This window comes from Drosophila elegans, unplaced genomic scaffold (assembly GCF_018152505.1).
Source record: "Drosophila elegans isolate 14027-0461.03 unplaced genomic scaffold, ASM1815250v1 contig_133, whole genome shotgun sequence".
In the NCBI taxonomy this organism is placed as follows: Eukaryota; Metazoa; Arthropoda; class Insecta; order Diptera; family Drosophilidae; genus Drosophila; species Drosophila elegans.
Genome location: NW_024545499.1, coordinates 799,842 through 820,731, shown reverse-complemented (window position 1 = coordinate 820,731; position 20,890 = coordinate 799,842). Strand labels below are relative to the sequence as shown.

At 41.2% G+C, this 20,890-nt stretch overlaps 4 protein-coding genes across 6 annotated transcripts in view; 3 read left to right on the top strand and 1 right to left on the bottom strand.

Annotated features, from left to right (window-relative positions):
• Window positions 1-41: 41 nt before the first annotated feature.
• LOC108145085 (heat shock protein 75 kDa, mitochondrial) lies at window positions 42-2,447 on the top strand. The gene is made up of 3 exons (XM_017270271.1): window positions 42-273; window positions 352-2,119; window positions 2,179-2,447. The coding sequence occupies exons 1-3, from the start codon at window positions 135-137 to the stop codon at window positions 2,351-2,353; spliced, it is 2,082 nt and encodes a 693-aa protein (XP_017125760.1). The 5' UTR covers window positions 42-134; the 3' UTR covers window positions 2,354-2,447.
• Window positions 2,448-3,342: 895 nt separating this feature from the next.
• Window positions 3,343-9,895, top strand: LOC108145086 (V-type proton ATPase 16 kDa proteolipid subunit). 3 transcript variants are annotated; one of them, XM_017270272.2, is made up of 4 exons: window positions 3,343-3,470; window positions 4,298-4,409; window positions 9,007-9,196; window positions 9,254-9,895. In XM_017270272.2, the coding sequence occupies exons 2-4, from the start codon at window positions 4,325-4,327 to the stop codon at window positions 9,456-9,458; spliced, it is 480 nt and encodes a 159-aa protein (XP_017125761.1). In that variant the 5' UTR covers window positions 3,343-3,470; window positions 4,298-4,324; the 3' UTR covers window positions 9,459-9,895. The 3 variants fall into 3 exon arrangements, with proteins under 3 accessions (XP_017125761.1, XP_017125762.1, XP_017125763.1); XM_017270273.2 differs by lacking the exon at window positions 3,343-3,470 and adding an exon at window positions 4,011-4,122; XM_017270274.2 differs by lacking the exon at window positions 3,343-3,470 and adding an exon at window positions 4,122-4,140.
• Window positions 9,896-12,140: 2,245 nt separating this feature from the next.
• Window positions 12,141-12,901, top strand: LOC108145052. The gene is made up of 3 exons (XM_041710844.1): window positions 12,141-12,191; window positions 12,249-12,404; window positions 12,461-12,901. The coding sequence occupies exons 1-3, from the start codon at window positions 12,141-12,143 to the stop codon at window positions 12,665-12,667; spliced, it is 414 nt and encodes a 137-aa protein (XP_041566778.1). The 3' UTR covers window positions 12,668-12,901.
• A 3,362-nt stretch (window positions 12,902-16,263) lies between these two features.
• Window positions 16,264-20,890, bottom strand: part of LOC108145104 (zinc finger protein jing) — a 133,988-nt gene continuing 129,361 nt past the window's right edge. Inside the window, 5 exon segments of the mRNA XM_041707635.1 lie at window positions 16,264-19,481; window positions 19,551-19,728; window positions 20,051-20,198; window positions 20,266-20,528; window positions 20,531-20,838. Of these exon segments, the coding sequence (XP_041563569.1) occupies window positions 19,025-19,481; window positions 19,551-19,728; window positions 20,051-20,198; window positions 20,266-20,528; window positions 20,531-20,838 (1,354 nt within the window). The 3' untranslated portion in view covers window positions 16,264-19,024.

Sequence of the window (20,890 nt, the reverse complement as noted above, 5' to 3'; positions counted from 1 at the left end):
CGATTTGATTTTTATGAGTTATCGAATACTTGCTATCGATTTTTTTTTGCAAAGGCACACATGTGCGCTGGAACAAACTTCGTAGTTGGATAACATTTCGGTTGGCCACAACAAAAGTTCAAAGAGTCCGCAAGATGTCAGTCCGAGCAATGGGGGTGCTGGGTCAAGCGTGCCGCTTCAGCCGCTTTGCCCAAGTTCTGAGCCAGAGCCACCGATCCGCCACAGTAGCTCCTAATCTCGCCCTCGCCATGGGATCTCAGCGATCGCCGGCCGGTAAGCCTCTGAACCAAACCTGCTGTTCTTCCGAAAGGGAATCTTACGTTTACATAACATCAATCGATCTATTTGCAGGCCTTGCGCCCCGTCGCTTCTCCACGGAGACTAAGAAGGCGTCGGAGTCGGTGGTGGACAAGCACGAGTTCCAGGCTGAGACCCGCCAGCTACTGGACATTGTGGCCCGATCCCTGTACTCCGACCACGAAGTCTTTGTGCGCGAGCTCATCTCCAATGCCAGCGATGCGCTGGAGAAATTCAGGTACACCTCGCTGAGCGCCGGAGGCGAGAAACTGGCTGGCAAGGATCGGCCGCTGGAGATTCGCATCACCACCGACAAGCCGCAGATGCAGCTGATCGTCCAGGACACGGGCATCGGCATGACCAAGGAGGAGCTGGTCAGCAACCTGGGCACCATCGCACGCAGCGGCTCGAAGCAGTTCTTGGAGCAGATGAAGGGCAATCAGCAGGCAGCCACCTCTGAAGCCTCTTCCAACATCATCGGCCAGTTCGGCGTGGGCTTTTACTCGTCCTTCATCGTGGCCAACAAGGTGGAAGTGTTCACCAGGGCGGCCACGCCGGATGCCCCTGGTTTGCGGTGGTCCACGGATGGCAGCGGCTCCTACGAGATCGAGGAAGTCCCGGATGTTGAACTAGGCACGCGAATCGTGCTGCACTTAAAGACCGAGTGCCGGGAGTACGCGGACGAGGAGCGGATACAGTCTGTGATCAAGAAGTACAGCAACTTCGTGGGCTCGCCCATCTTGCTAAACGGAAAGCAGGCCAACGAGATCAAGCCACTGTGGCTGCTGGAGCCCCAGAGCATCAGCAAGGAGCAGCACCACGACTTCTACCGCTTCATTAGCAACAGTTTTGATGTTCCGCGCTTCACCTTGCACTACAATGCCGACGTGCCTTTGAGCATCCACGCACTGCTCTACTTTCCAGAGGGAAAGCCGGGCTTATTCGAAATGTCGCGAGACGGAAACACCGGAGTTGCGTTATACACGCGAAAGGTTCTGATCCAGTCCAAGACCGAGCACCTCTTGCCCAAGTGGCTGCGCTTCGTTAAGGGCGTCGTCGACTCGGAGGACATTCCACTTAATCTGAGCCGCGAGCTACTCCAAAACAGCAGTCTAATCCGCAAACTGTCCAGCGTGATAACCACCCGTGTCATCCGTTTCCTGCAGGAGCGATCCAAAAAGCAACCGGAGGAGTACGAGTCCTTCTATCGCGACTACGGGCTCTTCCTAAAAGAGGGCATCGTAACCTCCAGCGATGCGGGCGAAAAGGAGGAAATTGCAAAGCTTCTACGATTTGAGTCCTCCAAGTCGGAAACCTCCAGTGGTCGCATGTCTTTGGACGAGTACTACAACAGCGTTCCCGCTGACCAGCAAAATATCTACTACCTGGCGGCACCCAACCGCGTCCTGGCCGAATCCTCGCCCTACTACGAGAGCCTGAAAAAGCGGAACGAGCTGGTGCTCTTCTGCTATGAACCTTACGATGAGCTGGTACTCATGCAGCTAGGTAAGTTCAAGAGCAAGAAGCTCGTTTCCGTGGAGAAGGAAATGCGCGAGGAGTCCAAGGAGTCGTCGACGGCCACCGACTATGGCGAGGGGAGCCTGCTGCGCTCAGAGCTGGATAGCTTGATTCCCTGGCTGGAGGAGGAGCTAAAGGGTCAGGTGATAAAGGTAAAAGCCACGTCCCGCCTGGACACCCATCCTTGTGTCATCACTGTGGAGGAGATGGCTGCCGCTCGACATTTCATCCGGACCCAGAGTCACCAGGTGCCCCAAGAGAACCGATTTGCCCTGCTGCAGCCAGAGCTGGAGATCAACCCGAAGTGAGTATAGCTATTAACCTTGCGTGCTTGATTTTATGCCCAACTTCACTCCTTTCCAGGCACCCCATCATCAAGAAACTGAACAAGCTGCGCGAGACCGAAAAGGATCTTGCCCAACTGATCGCCAAGCAGCTCTTCGCAAACGCCATGGTGGGCGCTGGTCTCGCGGAGGATCCCCGCATGCTTCTGACCAACATGAACTCGCTGCTTTCACGGGCGCTGGAGAAATACTAGAATGCACGGCCGGGCAAAGTGTAAATCTACCGACTATGTTATATTAATATGTATAATTAGTTTAATAAAATCTTTTGAAATAGTTGTAACGTTACACACAAGTCTTTTTTGGGCTCTGGAAAAATATTAATGATATAGTATTTTCTATCAGTTATCACAAAAATTAGTCGGAATAATTTGGTTAAGAAAAAAAAATTCTGAAGGCCATAACGTTCAGTCAGAACGTTTGAACTTTTTCAAGTTTTAAATCTTAAATGGCCCTACTATCAAATAACTAAATTTTAATTTCAAACAAATTGATATTTTCTTATTGGTTCAATTTTTGACCAGACTTTACGATATACATACGATCATTCCAATGATCAATAAATGAGGAAACTTGACAACCGATAACAAATACTTGACGGGTTTCGGTATAAAAATACCATTCATTGATATATACCACCTGGGTTAAACATCATTCATTAAAGTTGCCGACAAAACTGAAATACCGAGGCTAATACCCTGATTCCATTGGCGCATTTAGCAACTCCGACATGTGTATGACATGAACAGCTTATCTGGGATAGCTTTCTATTGAATTTTCGTTAATACATATAAGCGAACGAATTAAAAATTATCCATAATATTTTCGTGGCGTTTGCCAACTTGGACGACAATTAACATAAGCTAAAGGGGTTGAGTGACGGGTTCTTTGAGCAGACCACCAACGTTTGTTAAAAAACGACAAAAGAATTGCGTATATGTGAGAGTTTTTTCCAGAGATCCAGCAGAAACGAATTGTGGCTCAGCGACCAGGTTTTTCAAAAAAATCATCCTTACATTTTAAAACAAACTGTTGTAGTGATGCTTTCTTTTTAAACTTGAGTGGAAAAGCGGTATTTTCATTATGGTATTTTTTCGAGTGGCAACACTCTTGGAAAGTTTTCTCTTTTGGTTCCTGGCAACGCTTCCCAAAATATCGCAGATATCCGCCCCCGTGACTAAAGTTTATAAAAGCAAAGCAGAATAACTCGTTGTCGTTCAGTATCCGATCCGCGCTTTTAAGCAGCAAGCCAGCAGTAACCCGAAGAGGCCCATAGAGCAGCGAATTGCTTTAAATTAGATTTCAAATCACGTGAGTGAAAAAAAGAATCAAAAAGATAGGCGGTCATGTGAGGCTCGCGCTGCCGAAAAGTTTCTGGACTATAAAACATGCTGCTGCGACAACTTTAGTTTAAACACAGTTTAATCAGACAAGAAAAATTGTTCAATATTTTCTGCCACGACATACACACACACACAGGCAAGCAACTCGCAGCCAATGGCAATGAGATCGCTTGTGTGTGTTTGTTTTGCGAGGAGGGCGAAGGAAGATTCAGGCAAAAGGCTGCTTAAGAACATGCGAAATTCGCAAAGTTTTACTTTTGCAAAAATCAAGAAAATGAAGTTTTTATAAACTTCCATGTGATTGTGTGTGCGTGTGTAATTTTCCAGCCCGCTGGCATTGCCGATTGGGCTTACTTTCCGTTCATGTGAGCCCCTTCTGTCATGCGCTCACTCTCTCACGCATATAGGCACATGACATGCACACACACACACAACACCAAAGCAAAGCCAATAATCCAACGAGTAGTCGCCTCTCGCTCGCTCTCTCCCAGTTTTGGTATCTCGCTCCCTTTGAGCGGTCACGATTTAAAAGTATATTTAAGTATATTTCGTGAGCGGCCACTCGCAATTCGTTCGTCGTCGCAGCAGCATTGGTCGCAGAGCAGCGTAAAACACCCCACGTATATAGCACATATATTGTACATATAATAAAAATACTTTGTTTCGACCGAAGCAACGCATACATATAACGAGCGCGCATAACATTCAGCCGTGCAAAACGCCGAACAAAAACTACAGTGCAATAGCAGCAGCAGCAAAACGAATTAAAATCTCGATTTTTTCGATCATTTGTAGCTCAAAAAACACAACAAACAAAGCAAAATGGCTACTGAAGTGACCAGCACCAACCCCATCTATGGCCCCTTCTTCGGAGTTATGGGCGCCGCCTCCGCCATCATCTTCTCGGGTAAGTTTTAAACGGAACCCGAACCTCTAGAATAAAGGATGCCATGCCCATGCCGTGAAAAATCGAACATTTTTGTGTGGCGTAAAAGGTGGAAGAGGAAGAAGAGCGTGGAGCCACCGTGTGGATGTGGGTATCTTTGTAGGTGGTAGTAATGCGAAATAGCGGCAAGTGTAGGCAAATGGTGTAGGGATACGGGCTAACCTACACAAAGGGAGCAAGTTGCTCATATGTGTTTTCGTGCCCAGCAGCAAATTCAGCAGGGTTCGGGCTTGTAAGCTGGCATTTAAACAGAAAATATTCCTCTTTATTTAAAACTTGTAGACTTTGCAATTTTAATTGCCTTTATTTCGCAGTAGCAAAGTTGAAAAAAGAAAATTTCGCCTTTTCAGCATGCTAAAAACGGCATTACTCATACACACACACACATACACTTGTGAGCAGAGCGAGAGCACAATCGCTCTCTTGAGCGCTGCGCACTCCCGCACTTGATGGCATTGAGTGCCTGTGTGTGAGTGCGAGAACAGTAACTGTTTTTGGTGAAGTTTATGAAACGCGCTTTCCCTTTCTCACAACGGTCACAAGACCGAGGGGAAGTGTTGCCATATTAAAGTTTTTTTTTCCTTATCTTATTGGCTAAAGCATGGTGGAATATGCAAGAAACCTTATAAAAAAAATGTTTAATCCTCGTTTATAACTAAAACTACGACATTTATAAAAACATTTATTTTTGGTAGAATTTTTTAACAGAATTGGCTAGGGAATCGACGTTTGTAACCACATGCCCATATAACTCATTTCCAAATTCAGTTAGCTGACAATTTATGAGCAAAGACATTAGATCTTTTCATAGGTGTGGGTAATCACATGCCCAATTAGTAAACTGCATGATCAATAAAGTTTCAGTCCTCATCACATGGCTAGCTGACGATCTTTTCCAGTGGCTTATCATGGCCACTTATTAGCAGTTACCCTACTGATAAGTGGCTTATTTACCAATTGACTTGGTCGAGATAAGATAGCAAGAACTCAAGCGAGTGTCGCAAGACGAACTTAAGGCATTAATGAGAAAATAGCACGCGCTCCCCTTAAGGAGAGCCAACTTTGGGCTGCCTGCCCATACCGCTTTTCACTAATTTGAACCCTCTTGTGACGCAATCCTTATGTCATGCTCTGTAGCTTGTATTGTGCCCTGTAACTTGTCTTGTGATTTGCGCCTGACCCCCCATCCCCCTGTTTTGATAGTCAAGAAGACTGCTTTCCTGCCGTGTTTACCTGGCCCATTATCATCAACTACAAAAAGTTATCTGACTCAAGACTGCTTATGCAATTTGAGTCAACAACATAAATCAATTTTCAGCTTTTTATTTTATTTTTATCAACAGTAACAGAGTCTCTGATCTGGCAACGCCGGTTTTACGATCACATGAGTGCTAGAGAATGAGAGTTTCGCTCCCGCCTTTCCACACTCTTTCAGCTGGCAACTGCAGTTATTTTTTTTCGCTGACGAACACTCTGACTCACTGCACTGCGAACAATGGGCGTTGCTTTGAGCTGCGGTTTATCTGCACTTGCCACTTGGAATGCTGGCCTGTCCTACATCCTCGTCTCGCAGTGGGCTAAAAATATCCAAGTGCCACGGAATCCATCACACAAGGACAGCCAGCTCCAGCATACTCGAACACACACTCTTACGTTTGCCTGCGCAATCGCAGTAGCAAGAATAGTAGTAGATATACAGAGAATAGTAGTAGCCTAGTAAATTATGTAAAAATGGTATTGTTAACGCATAATATGCAGCCTAACGACTATTTTACAACACTTTGAAAATCCCCCACAAATCGCTCTGTTGTAATACCGACTTTGGCTCAAGCGCATACAATTTAATCGGGATGCTGTGTGTGTGTAAGCGCATGTCATTCCATTGCATTGAATTTTAATCAATGAACGGAACAAACTTAACATTAGGCACCCTGTATCGAAGGTACAGCCTGGAATCGACTGGGGGGTTTATCTTATCTTATCTATATATCTGCTTTCTGTCCGAATTCCTCTCGCTTGCAAGAACGATTAAACAAAACAAACAGACACCTGCAGTGGTAAATTTTCAATATTGCATTTCTTTCCGACTTACTTGTTTTAATCAAAATGCGCCTCTATTTTTGTAGATCTCTCTCCCTCTGTTCTTTCCGTTTTCTGCTCATTCAATTGTGACGCCTTCAATTTGTTTTTGTTTTGTTGGAATATTTTTTGTTTCACTTGATGCTGTGTTTTGTCAGCTCTCGCTATCTCCCCCATTTTATAATTATCTTCGAATGTGCTGGCAGTTGTTGTTGACTCTTATTCTTATATTGTTGCCGCGTCTTCCTCTTGGTTCCCTGTTTTTTTTATTTTATTTGTTATTTTAACGCCCACTGATTTGTCTACGATGCCGTCTGTTGCTTGATAAAAGCCATATACTCGATTTTTTGGGTTTTTTTTTTAATACTTGAAATGTACAGCAGCAGCAGGAGAATTTGAAATGCGAAACAAGTCAATGTCATTAGAGCTTTTTCAGTTAATATTTGTGAGTTTGAATGCGTCGCCAATACACCTGAAAAAAGAGTCAATGCCAGAGAAAAATACAGATAGAGACTCACTGGCACACCTGCCAGCTGCACACATGATTTTCGCCCAAACAGAAGAAAGAAGCAGTTTAATAACAAAATGAAATACCACAATAATCATATTCTACACTTGTTCATATAAAAGGGCATAAAAGGGTATCTCCGCTGGTAACCAAACCCTGGGTTGTTCATACATTCTCTGTATTCAAGTTCTTCTCTATCACATGCTGTAACCAGGGGAAAAAGTACTAGGTCAATAGCCTAAGTCTCTCGTTTTCTTTTTTTTCTCAATGAATTTCGGGTCTACTTATGCCATTTCAAGAAATGCGGGCCACAAACACACTACATTATTTCTGTATTTGCGGCTCGGAGAGTTCGATTTTTTGTGGAAATGTGTGTGTGCGTTTGTGACGACAGCCTCGACCTCATAGATTTCTTTGTGTGCGTGCTAGACGCGTGGATATCTTTTGTGACTATAAGAAATTGCTTATTCAAGTTCGTTCTGGTTTTTTTTCAATACCATTTCCCACCACTTTTCCTGTTCTGTGACGTAGACAGCAATCATTGAGCAAAGTTATGTTGATTTATGAAGATTTAGGGCGATTTGAATACGATCCAAAAGTTACGTCCCTTCCTGTAGATTAAATATCAGTCATATCTTGGTTTGGGGCGGAAAATAAGTAATTAACATGGAATCACATGATGGGGGATATTTGCTCTCCCGCTTCGTCAACTTTGAATACACCCATATGTTTGAGTGTGAGCGTGCGATTTAATTCGATTTATCAGCCCTCTCACGAACACACACACACACACACACACACAAACAAACAAACCGTTGACCGTCATTTGAAACTGGTTTTGTACTTCAATTAATGCCCCATCAATACACACAATATGTAGAATCTCTCGCCACTGGGGTAAGCCCACTACTACTACTGACACCGATCTGATCCACCTGCCCCCCTCGTTCGTTACCTGTTGTGTAAACTTTAGCTTGGCCTTATCAAAATTTGCCTGACTTTTTGAGAGAACGAGTACTAAAACTCGCCGATTTGAGGGAGAGCGGAATGTCGCAATGTGAGCGGAGCAAGTTTGTATTGCTCTCCAGCAGAAACTCAACTCTGAGCGATGAGTGGCACATTTGCGGGTGGGGACTCAGGGGGGTTTTTTCCATCAAATAGCGTCGGTTATGGGCGATCATGTGACTGCTAACTGTTACGCCCGCGGCCAGAGTTGGAGCAATTGATAGCCAAACTTATTCGGCTCGCATCGCTAACATGCTTAGCCAATTAGTGAGTTACATAATGTTATGGAAAGCCAGTTGAATATTCTCACATATTTAGCATGGAAACTTCGAGTTAAAAAAAATACCAAATTAGGATGCATAGAATTATTTACCTATACCCTTACAATATAAATACATCTGTTTTCAACAGGAAAATAAATGTAGGACATAGAATCAAGTATTTTTACTTTAAAGTTATAAAGAAGTAAGAATTTCCACCTCATCTGCATATACATATGCAAAAATCTAACTGGTATCGATCTCAAAACATCTTGAGTACATATACTTGTACATATACTATATGAACCCTAAGGAGATTAAGTGTGATTTTAATTTTGATCACGTCTTATTCGCCATGGGCGTACTGAATTGCAATGAGTTTAATAAGCTTAAAATTTTGATAACCCTTAACATTAAGTTTTTATAGTAGGAAGTATTTTTTTTTTAATTAATTGCATATCGTGCTATAGACTTATAGGCCTTTGCCGACAACTCCACTAGAATTATGTTTACTGGTTTCAGACTTAAATATCGTTATATCTGCACTTTACTTTTTAAAGTTATATCTTTGAAAGTATTAGTTTGATTTATAAAAACCATTGCCACACAAATATGTTCAAAACAAAAAAAGTATGGCAAACTGTTAATAAAAAGTAATGGACTAAAATGTTAATATTGTTATGCTCTATTCAAATCTCTCTTGTAGCTCTGGGCGCTGCTTATGGCACTGCTAAGTCTGGTACCGGTATTGCTGCCATGTCAGTGATGCGTCCTGAACTGATCATGAAATCCATCATTCCTGTGGTCATGGCGGGTATCATTGCCATTTACGGCCTGGTGGTGGCTGTGCTCATTGCCGGCGCCCTGGAAGAGCCCGCAAAGTACTCACTATACAGGTAGATATCAGCCCTATTCACCAATCGATAGAACTTACTAACTGTGTTGATCTGCAGGGGCTTCATTCACTTGGGAGCCGGTTTGGCGGTGGGCTTCTCTGGCCTGGCAGCCGGTTTTGCGATCGGCATAGTGGGAGACGCTGGTGTCCGTGGCACAGCACAGCAACCCAGACTGTTCGTCGGCATGATCCTGATTCTCATCTTCGCCGAAGTGTTGGGTCTCTACGGCTTGATTGTGGCCATTTACCTGTACACGAAATAAATCAATCAATGCAAACACACAACAACAAATAGACAGACGGCGCCCAGCAATCAACAGCAGCCACAACAACATCAACATCAAAAGCAGCAGCTTCAACAGAAGCAGGTAAAATTGTGTCCAACCAGCGAGCAACACGCAATATTGCAACTTCCAACATGCAACATTGACCACAGCAGTGTGTGTGCGGGGCAACACAGGCGGGGCCGTTTGTACATAGCAAGAAAAACCGAAACCAGTCCTTCCTGGCTGCAGGATTTCCGTCATGCACTGCCCTTTGCTGGCCGCCAATTGCACCTGTTGCTCAGTTAACCTCGATTTGCTGGCGCGTGGTTTAGCTTAGTTATTTTCCGTTCAAAATCAGTCTTAAACACGAGGAAAACAATTTGCCGTTAAGTTCATAAAGTTGTAATAATTATGATTTTTGCTATATCAAGAAATCCTTCTCTTTTACTTATTATTTTTGCGCTCCACAAATTTGTGTGCTCTTTGTTATTTGTTTTTTCCATTATTATTATTAAATAATGTTTAGTGTATATGTAAAGTTCGTTAAACAAAAAGAAAAAAATTGTAAAGAAATCAACAACCAACAATTGTCAGAAGAAACTTTGTACATTTGCATTGAGCCTGACGCGGCTGCAACAAAATCAGATCAACAAATTTAGCGAAAGGGCCAAACCAACAAAAAACAAACAAGCAGCAACAACATCATTAATGCTTCCGCCCGCGACCATCTGGCGCAAAAAAACGTACTGCTCTCGTCTGCTGACCGCTGTTTGGGCGCACTCCGCCCCCGAATTCGGAGGGCGGGATGGAAGCTTACAACAGCGGCCGCTGGAGAGTTGTTGCTGGACGGTTGGGCGGGAAGCAGAGGCATGGCAATACTTTAACGTCAACTGCGAAAACCAACTACATGCAATCATTCAAAAACACACACACACACACAAAACCAACATACACACACACACATACAAATGTAACTAAGTCCTATGTTTATTTTTAATTATTGTTCAATTCTAAGAATAATATATTAAAAATTAATAATAATAAATTATATATATAATTATGATTTTTTGTGATAAGAAAAAGATGGTAATACAAACAATTACGGTATTGATATACATAATATATACAAAATATATATATTAAAACGAGATCAAGAAATCATAAACAATTATACATATTAACATGAGAAAGTTGTTATAAAACGTACGAAACAATACAAATCAAGTGTATGAATGTAATGCGACAAGCTGAAAAAAAACGAAATACTGCAAAACAACAACCACAGAACACACAATTTTTCCGCTGTTATTGTATAGTAAAGAAAATATTATATATATAAAATATATATTATGTATAAAATATTAACAAGAAATTGTAGTAGCAAAATTATAAACCAACAAACAAGAATACCAACAACAAAAGTCGTGCAAGCAGAGCCCAGAAAAAGCGTAGATGAATGTTGCAAATGAAACTCATACCAACAACAGCATTAGCAACACGAAATCTACGAGAAAAATCCAACAAAAAAATTGTAAAATCCCAACAAATTAGAAGTTATAAGCAGCAACATCAAAACCGAACCCAACAACACCAGATCGACATGTACAGTGGCATTAGACAAATAACAACATCAATTTGTAAGGGAGGCCCGACAAGCGGAACGATCCCGGCCCGAGAAGCTAGCACATTCCATCGCCCGTTGGACGCCGATGCATTCATGATGCTGAGAATGCGGAGGAGCTCAACCCGTGCGGTGGTGCCATCTTCCCGGATTTGGGGTCGCTCCGCCTGCGGCCGCCTCCCGACCCACACAAGAATGCGACCACAACAGAAATGCACGATATTCACATTTGTATATAAGTATGTGACTTTGCCAATCGAATGCAATCAATCCCAGACTCGCCCCATTCGCCACCGCGATGCAGCAGCGCCCGTGTTGCGTTCTCATCGACGATCGGCTGGGGAGAATCTGAGTGACTAGATTGTTAATTCAAGGAACCCACAGCCCACGTGTTTAAGAACCTGTAAGGGGAATCCCTATTGTGTCACGAATTCGTATTGCTTAAATTGCATGCACCGACATCACCAACCTTCCTGTACATGTAATCGATGGCGAGGTTTTAGAAACTGTAACTGTGTATTCGAAACAACATATAAAGCAAGTAAACAACCATCAACAACAACAGACATTGTATGAAATAAATTGTAATTTCTAATTTCCAAAAAAAAAAAAAAAAGTTTGTTTTTATTTATTATTTTATGGGTGGTGTTATTAAATACATAGTGAAAGAAATACTTTCTATGGTCTCAAATTTTGACAAATTGAGAAAAAAAGATAGTTTAGTTTATTTAAAGTGGAAAGACGATTTGGTTCCGACCGATAGAACAGATTAGTAAAACCTACAATTGCCAAACAAAGAGTTAGTTATACTTTTGAGGGCATTTACCTTTATATGTTAATTTATATTTCATAAATTTCGAGCAAAGCTAGTAGTATTCGAGCTAGTATTAGCCTTGTCGAATAAATCTTACTCTCTGGTCATTTGATAAGCATAATTATTGAAAAACTGTTTAATTAATATAAAATATTGATTTCTGGCTTACCATTAAAAACAAATTATAAATCGATTTAAACATGTTTACAATACTAAATTTATTAAAACCGAGTCAGTTAAAAAAATGTTATCTGCGTGGCTGGTGCTTCTGAGCAGTTGCTTTATTTGGCAAACAGTGAGATATTAAGACCAGTTTAAGATTAAACCAAATAGCCTTTTTTTCTTACGCTAGACGGATACTCAGTTGGTGTATAAGCTTAACAAAATGGAGTGCCAGGTAAATCAGACTCGGGTGACAAACGTTTCTTGCCATGTGAAGGCAATTAATTGGAATATGGCGGTGGTAAACATGGATTGCTTCATGATTATGCCCTTGATAAACCCAATCGTAAGGAAACGTTAAAATTCTTGATAGTATCAGAAGTGATAGAGTTTAATTTTCAGATTCGAGTGCAAGTTTTTATGAAGGACTACAGTAATCAGTACAAGCCATTTTTAGTTGACGTCTCTATCAAAATGTGCGAGGTGATAGAGAGAAGGAACTTTATACCTTATGGCGTCATTATCTGGAAGCTGTTCAAGCGTTTCACAAATGTTAACCACTCTTGCCCTTTTTCGGTATTTCTGCACTTTCTGCTTGTGCTTCAGTAAATGCCATTAGTTTTCCAACTGCAGGGTCAGCTAACCGCCCGTGACGGGTATCTGGAAACCAGTCTTCTTCCGCCATTTCCCCAAGGATTCTATTTAATAAGCTTAGTAGTCACGGATACCAATTCAACGACAAGGGATTATGTGGGCACTATGAAGTTCTTTCTTCAAGCTATGGATCAGATAAAGACCAAAAAACTACCCAGAACATAATTCCAAAGTCTTACGGATCCTGCGTTTTTTTTTAAATTTGTTTCCCGCTTTAAAAGTTACGTTTGCGCGAAAAATCCGGAAGCGTGCGGCTCGGAACGTTCATTTCAGTTGGTGAACTGGAATACTGTTAAGTTATTAAAACGCCAAAAATGCATGGAGGATGTATGTTTGGGGAGTACTAAAACTTAAGGGGCTGTATACAGTTAGAATTTAAAAATATTGATTTTTTTTATTTTTTTTTCTTAGTGTACATATAAATAAGAATTTCGAAATAACACGCAAATTTTAAAATGAGTTTCACAGTGCTTTAAAGTACAAGTACAAATTTTAAAAGTGTTTTTGTAGAAATTTCTCAGGAGCTTCTTAAATACATTTTTTAATAATCAATCGAATATAATATAAACAATTTAAGACCTCATTTTTTAAATTTTACATAGTTTTTTTCTTTGATACATTACTGGATTAAACATTACTTTAACGAAATCTGGTTGGTTCTTTTGTTTCGGTGGACCCAGTTCAAAAAAAAATTTTTTTTGAAAGGAACTCCGGGAGATTAGCTGTAGCCCCCTTCCAAAAAATATTTGTACTAATACAAAGCCTTTAAAATACAGTTAAAAGATACCATAATAAGTGAACAAATTTTTAGATCAATAAATTTTCTCGGAAAATAAATCTGCAAAATTCGTTTTTTTCCACCTTTTAAGTGTATAACCCATTAAAAGAGTGTCAATAAAATATATTTCAAAACGAGAGTAAGTTCGTCATTCACCGGTCTAATCATCCAGGCGATCGTCATCGAGAAGCCTCTGCAATCATAATTAAATCCTGTCTTAGTCACTACCAATTCCTTAAAATAGAACATCAGTATGTTTAATGCATGGGTGCTAAAGTTAAAACTGACCAGGGCGAAGTAGCTATTGCGTCCGTTTATTGCCCAAACTCGCAGTGCTCCACTGATGACTTTAATAGCCATTTTCAGGAATTAGGACCACATTTTCTGATCGCCGTAGACTAGAATGCTCACCATCGATAATGGGGCTCTCGAAACTATTTAGATAGGGGAAGAACTCTGACTGATTGCATACTTAGCTCAAATATACAGGTTCTTGCCCGTTCTGAGATTCATACCATTTCAGAAGGCTTGGAACTTAGTTCTGACCATATCCCTTTGGTGATTGAACTAAGACCCGCTGCTCACAAGCTCCCCCGTAGGACACAAATTCTTCCCCGAAACAGCAAATCTTCCCGGGTTTCAAGCAGCCATCAATCAGCTTGTTAATCTCATGGTTCTGAGCTCTCCTGATGATATTTGTGACGCTACCGAACAGTTTGTCCGAAATATCCAAATTTAAATCAACTCATCAGATCCACATTATGGTCTTTTAAAACCTAAGGTCTTGGATCTGGTGAGGTTGAAAAGATCGCTGCGTTGCAGATTCATTCGGTCGCGAGATCCTGTCGATCCTGTCAAGAAATCGCTTCACAGTACCAAAAACGAATACTTCGCAATGCTGATCCAACAAAGCCATATGGATTCAACCTCTGAAAAGCAGCCAGGACGATAAAACGAAAGTCCCCTCGCAGAATCGCCAATCAAACGTGCTGACAACAATTGGTGCAGATCTATCTCTTAAATTTCGCTGGCTTTTACCAAAGAATTGGAAAATCGTGGAGGAAACACTGGCGTTTCTTAATGCTGCCTCTCAAGAAATCGAGCCAATAAGACAAGTCTGTCCGCAAGGTGTTTGTCTTCAAATAAGGAAGCTCTAGCCCAGCAAGGCTCAAGGCTTTGACGGCATCGATAGCAGAGTTGCTTAAGCACTCTTAAAAAAAGGGTATATTTTTGCTTGTACTTTTGTTCAACTCCATGTTTCGGCTACGCCATTTCCCTACCCAACGGAAGCGTGCTGTGATCTCAATGATCCCCAAACCAGGTAAAAGAAAAATTTTCAGAAAACTTGTGCTACTAAATATATATACACAATTTACAACAAAGTTAAAAACAACAACTAAAACCATAAACAAACGGAACCAAAATTGAAATTTCAAAATCCATAACGTTAATTTAAATAATAAAACAAGAAAGATAGCAAACTTCGGCAGCCGAACTTTATATATCCTTGCAGCTATTGAAAAAATTAAATATTCTATGTTTAAAAACATTGAAGCTATGATGTTTTGCAGCTTAATTATTCGATAGTTCCTATGGCAGCTATATGATATAGTCTTCCGATTTTATTAAAATTAAAAGCATAAATCTGAATTATTAAAAAAATTACAAAAAAAAGGTTACATTTTTTATTGTTCCCATGTGAGCTTTATGTTATAGTCTCCGATTTTGATGAAATTAAAACCGCAATTCTGAAATATTTAACCATTACTATATGTCGAAGAATTAAAAAAAAATTTAAAACAGCAATCTTAATTAAACGTTCTCATTTCATAAATGCTGTTTTACTCTTGTTTATTGAATATCTTTTAAATGGAGTATTAGATTGAGTTAATTGTTGTGTCGTTGGACCCATATTTTTATTAATTAATATAAGACATATTATATAAGAAAACAATTATTTCACCCCCAACTCCGGAACCAAATGACTTTCTAAAACTCTTAGAAGCACACACTCTTGTAAAAGTGATACCTTTTGATGCCTATATCATTTGTTACGGTAGAACTATTCTTTACTATATACATACATATATAAGTCTTTTTGCCCACGAAATTAAAATTTTACACAGATAAGGAAAACTTTCCCGTTAGAACTCCAAAAGCTATAAATATAACTCATAGAGAGAATACTCGTTTTAAGTACTAGAGTGATGTATGACTTAAATTCACAATTGACTTACTTGCATTTTTAACGACCAGTAAATGAATACATTAATCGGAGTTTTTTATTTTTATTTCTATAACACAACGTTTTTAAAGATTAATCACACTTTCACTCACTGGTAAGTAAACCGTACTATGTTGGGTCAAGACTATATAGCTGCTATTCTTATATTTCGAAAAATTCAGCATCACTGTTTTTAAACTTATACGCATAAAAATCGAAATGTAGTCGGCTTAAAGAATGTTTTTTTTTTAACCTACAAGGGTATATAAAGTTTGGCTCGCCAAAGTTTGCTTTCTTTTTACGTTGCTATAGCTGTAGCGGTATATAAATAAATAGTGTTGCTTCATGTTAATTAAGGAGGTAAGCGTGCTCCCAGTGCCTTTGAAAGAATCTTAGATCTTGAATATTTTGTTGTAGTTCTTTTCCAAGTCGACATTAAAATTCCAGCATCCTCGGCAGAGACCTCGCCTTAGTGGGATCTTTAAGAGGATAAAAGGTAATACCATATAATATAATCCCTTGGCTAAAACCGAAATAAAACGGACAAGCTGGCATAATACTTGTTTTTCATATATTTTTCATTTCTCAGCGCGTTACATGTTCTTCGGTTTCAGAATCTGTTTGAGTCCACTTGTACATACTATGTTGTGTATATAGAGTTCAATAATATATATATATATATATATGTATATAATTCTTTTGATTACATTAGTTACAATCGAAGCAAGATCGCTGCTGTTGTGTGTGTTTCTGCCTTTAATTTGGCCAGAACTGAATCCAACTGAATCAACTGGGACATACATATGTACCTCGAAATAATCGTGAGTTAAGAAATACTTCTCCTGTATACGTGTGTATATGTATATGTACGCCTGCTAATTACCATAATTATGAATGCTTAATAAATGTCTCTCTGCAATTCATTAAAGCGGTTGTAATACTAAAATTATGGTTATGATTTTGAATATACTTATATCTCGTATTTGGGCAAACTAATCTATGTACAAACCCAAACTGAGCTCAGGGCTAAAGGCAAATGCATAATTGGCTGATCCGCCGAGGCGACCAAAAAGGAAAATGAAAATGAAAAGGAAAAGCGAAGGTAAATGTAGTTTAACTGCATGGTTGGTTGCTTATCCTACAGACTGTATGCAATATTAGCAAAATATGGAATTAGCCTACGGTTCCCCTTGTTTGTTTGTGTCTGTGTACTACTCGTGTATACATTCCCTTGTTTCTCGGCTCTGCCCTGTTCGGATCTGGATCTCTGTCTCGCCCATCCGACAACATATGTATGTATATAACGCCTGCACCTATAAACTCTTTTCGCTTTAGAAAACTTGTCTCGAAAAATTCTTTTGTGTGTTTTATGCTTGCAAAAATTTGAGGTAGTTTTATTTTATTTGAATTTCTATTCTTTTCTTTTCGTTTCCTTTCCATTATTTTCCTTTATTTTTCTTTACTTTTCATGGATTCATGTTTGATATCATTACCATTATCTTTAGACTCTCCTTGTGCAGTACAAAGCGTTGAACAACTCGGGCGAAAGGCATCGAAAGACTAACTAACCGAATGGAAGAGTCAACAAAGCTTGTTAAGCTTGATCTGCGATTATCGTTAGAGTATTGCTTTAAATCATGTATACAGGCTGTGATCGAGGCACCCCGCCTCTCCTCTTCAGACATAGGGGGATATACGAGTACACGTACATTAATACATATTTGATTCTTCCTTATAAGCTTAAACTAGTTGAGGGGCACAGAGACGCATCTACTATATCTACTTAAGACAACACACAGATATATTTGATATTGTTACTGTTATTGTTATTGTGCAACATAGGGAAAGTGCTCGAGCTGGAATTTGGGGGTATGGGTAATGGGGTATGGGGTATGGGATATAGCAGTTAATACTTTTAATTGCTCCTGGCCCTGCGCTCGTTTCGCACACTAAATTAATCAGTCGTTAATAACAACTGGGTTCTTGTTGTTCAATTACATTTTGGCAGTGATGAGTACTCTTGTTTTCATAGTTTTGCGGCTCTTGCTCTTGATTCGAATTTTACTTACTTTAATCACGTATAAATTCATTGGCATAGAAAACTATAACTTAGGGTTTAGCGTTTAGCTCATATGCTTAAAGTGTTGGTGTTGGTTTTGCCATTCGGATATGTACACCTAATAGAAAAGTAGGTAGTAGGTAGTAAGTAAATGATCATCGAATTTTTCAGCTTCAAAATCTTTTTTTCTGTTTGTCCATTAAATCATAAGAAATTGAAACATAAGAGTTATTTTGTTGCATTTTGCATTTAAATTGATTTTCTTTTCAATAACTTTATTTTGCATAGTTTACTTGGGATTTGCCTTGGCTAAGTTCTAAATGAATAGTTTAAATGTAAGTTTATAAGCGAAACTAGTTAATGTTATATTCTATTATGTACATTGCATTATGCTCTTCTTTTTCTGTCTCCTTGGATTTTCACAAAACGAACTAGAGACGCTGATGGTGATGAATTGGCGAAAGTGGCATTCGATTTGCACTAAATTAATGGTTAATCGTCTTGGGCTCGGGTCTAACTTAGGCTTATAACTGTTTGCATTGCTGTTCGAGTTGAGTACAAAATGTTTTACAAATATTTCTCGTATTTTGTAGCGGTAAATGCTTCAAGTCTTGTGTTCTTCCACGTCACTTTACTCTACTTAAACATTAACTGCTCAGTTGTGTGCGTTGTTTTTTCGCTTTCAGTGTAAGTTTGGCCAGTTTCTAGGTGTACATTACAAAACGACGCGGGGCAACAAAGCAAACAAAAAGAAAACAAAATTTTACTTTAAATTTTAAATAGATAGATAGACAACATAAAATTGGCTTTTGAAACAAGTCTTGTCCAGTCGGTCATTTCCCACATGAATCTTCACTAAATGTACACTTTTAGAACTAAATTAGAACTACAACTCTAGAAACTAGGACGTTTGTTCATAACAGCACTTGCTAGAACGCGCGGGTGGGTTGCTATAAGGTGGCTACTACTTGTAAATGCTCCTGACTCTTACTTGTCCATCCGCAAATATTATATGTACAAGGATCGATGGACGACAGTTGGATGGGAACAATAAACTAAACGGCTGCTTACGCTGAACAAACAAAACAAAACTGAACAAAGCGGCGTACTTATAGATTCTATACATAAGGGGATATATGCGTAGGTGGTAACTTATTTAGGCCATACGCTAACTAGTCTACTTGTCACTGTTTACTCGTTTGTCGTTTTTCGGTTTAATTACTTAGAGAATACTAGAATTCTGGCAGTGCCCTAGATGGGCACCAGGGCGTCCGTCGTGATCAGCTGCTCCCTCGCCGATGACACCATCTTGGGTGGTTTGCGCGGATGCTTGCGCCGCTGCTGCATCTGCAGCTTGGCGATGCTGAGCACCTGCTGATAGCTGGACACCGTCTCGCAGCTCGCACTGCGCGAACTACTGCCGCCGTCTTCCTCCTCCTCCTCCTCATCTTCCTCGTCTTCATCTTCGTCCTCATCGTCCTGATCGCCGCCATCCTCCTCGCAGTCGCTGCCGGTCAGTTCGCCCACCTGCTGCTCATTGACATTATAATCGTCGGCGAAAAGCTGGGAGTCATAACGTAGCCGAAAGGCCGTGCTCAACAAGCTGTCCACACGTGTTTTTTCAGCCGGTCGCATCTGCTTGATGTGCAGCACCTTGGTGTGCTGGCGCGTTCGGTTCGTGCACTCCGGCAGCCATTCATCGGAAATGCTAACGGAGGGAGAACGAGTTGTTAGAAAGAGTTGTTGGGCAAATGACTGGGCTTGAGATTTAGCTTACATTTCGCGCGGGGACCAACGAACAAAGCACTCGTAGCCGCCCTGACTGTTGCGCCGTCGCATGAGGCACTGACCCTGGAACTCGATGGCCTGGGCTCCGTTGGTGAGTGTGCTTATCTGGCGCAGGCGGTGCTGCAGTCCCTCCATGATGCCAGTGTCGAAGAAGTCGAACATGCGAGCTGTAAGTTAAGCAATCGATTAATCACCTTGTACACTTATCATGGTGATAGGGTCAATTTTGTCAACAAATCATTTTAATTTTGGCTATTTCATTGGACCTATCTCTCGACTTTCTTCTAGAATCTATCAATCAATCAATCCTAATTCCATAACATTTTTATAAATGTATTTAAAACGGGTAAGAAATGTAAGAACTGTATTCCATAGCCGCCACATAGACAAATGAAGATGTGAATTCGTTCATTATTTCAGTATTTCGTTCAATTAAAAAGGTTTCAAGACTGTCGATAGCTGTGCATACCCTTGTAACTTATAACTTACCTGAGAAGGGTTGACGGCGGTACCGGAGCTTCTTGCCATTCTTCCGCAGTTGTTTTGGCACGGGCGGATCCGAGGTGCGCTTGCTCGTGCTCTCCTTGGCGTTGTCCGTGGCATTGAAGTGGTTGTTCACATGCTTTTGCAGCGCCAGCTGAAGGATGAGGAGAGATAGTAGTTATAGGGGCTGAATCAAAAAAAAGGAAGCGGCATCGACCCACCTGTGAGCCGAAACGCAGGCCGCAGCCCTCGACGATGCATTTGAACTGCTTGGAGCCACCGTGGGAGAGCACATGGCGCTCGAGCCAGCGGCGCGAGCATGACTCCTTGTTGTACACCTTGCAGCCCACCCAGAGGCAGGCGAAGGGACCTGTCTGCGTGTTGACGTGGTGCGTCTGCATGTGGTCCAGCAGCTTGGAGTTGCTCTCGTGCTTCTTATTGCACTTGTCCCAGTAGCAGACGCCGTCGTGGCGCTTCCCCCCTTGCCGCCGGCCCCCGCTCCAGCCGGGAAGCGAATGGTCTTTGGCTGCGACAGGATCGGCGAGATGGCGCTCTTCGGCAGACACTTGCTCGTGGCCTCGACCATCGCAATGTCCACCACAGTGCTGGGCGGAAAGGCGGCTGTACTGGCGGGCGACGGTGCAGCCGAACAATCATCCGGTGAGGCGGGAGAAGGTGCATTGCTGGCCAGCGAGTTGCTGTCGGAGGCGGCGGAGGAGGCGGCGGAGGAGGAGGAGGAGGAGACGCTGCTCGCTGCAGTGGTTGGCGGTCCCACAGAGGCTGATTTCGAGGATCTGTTGGGGGAATCGTTTTGGATTAGTCAAAGCTTAAAACTCAGTGAACGGT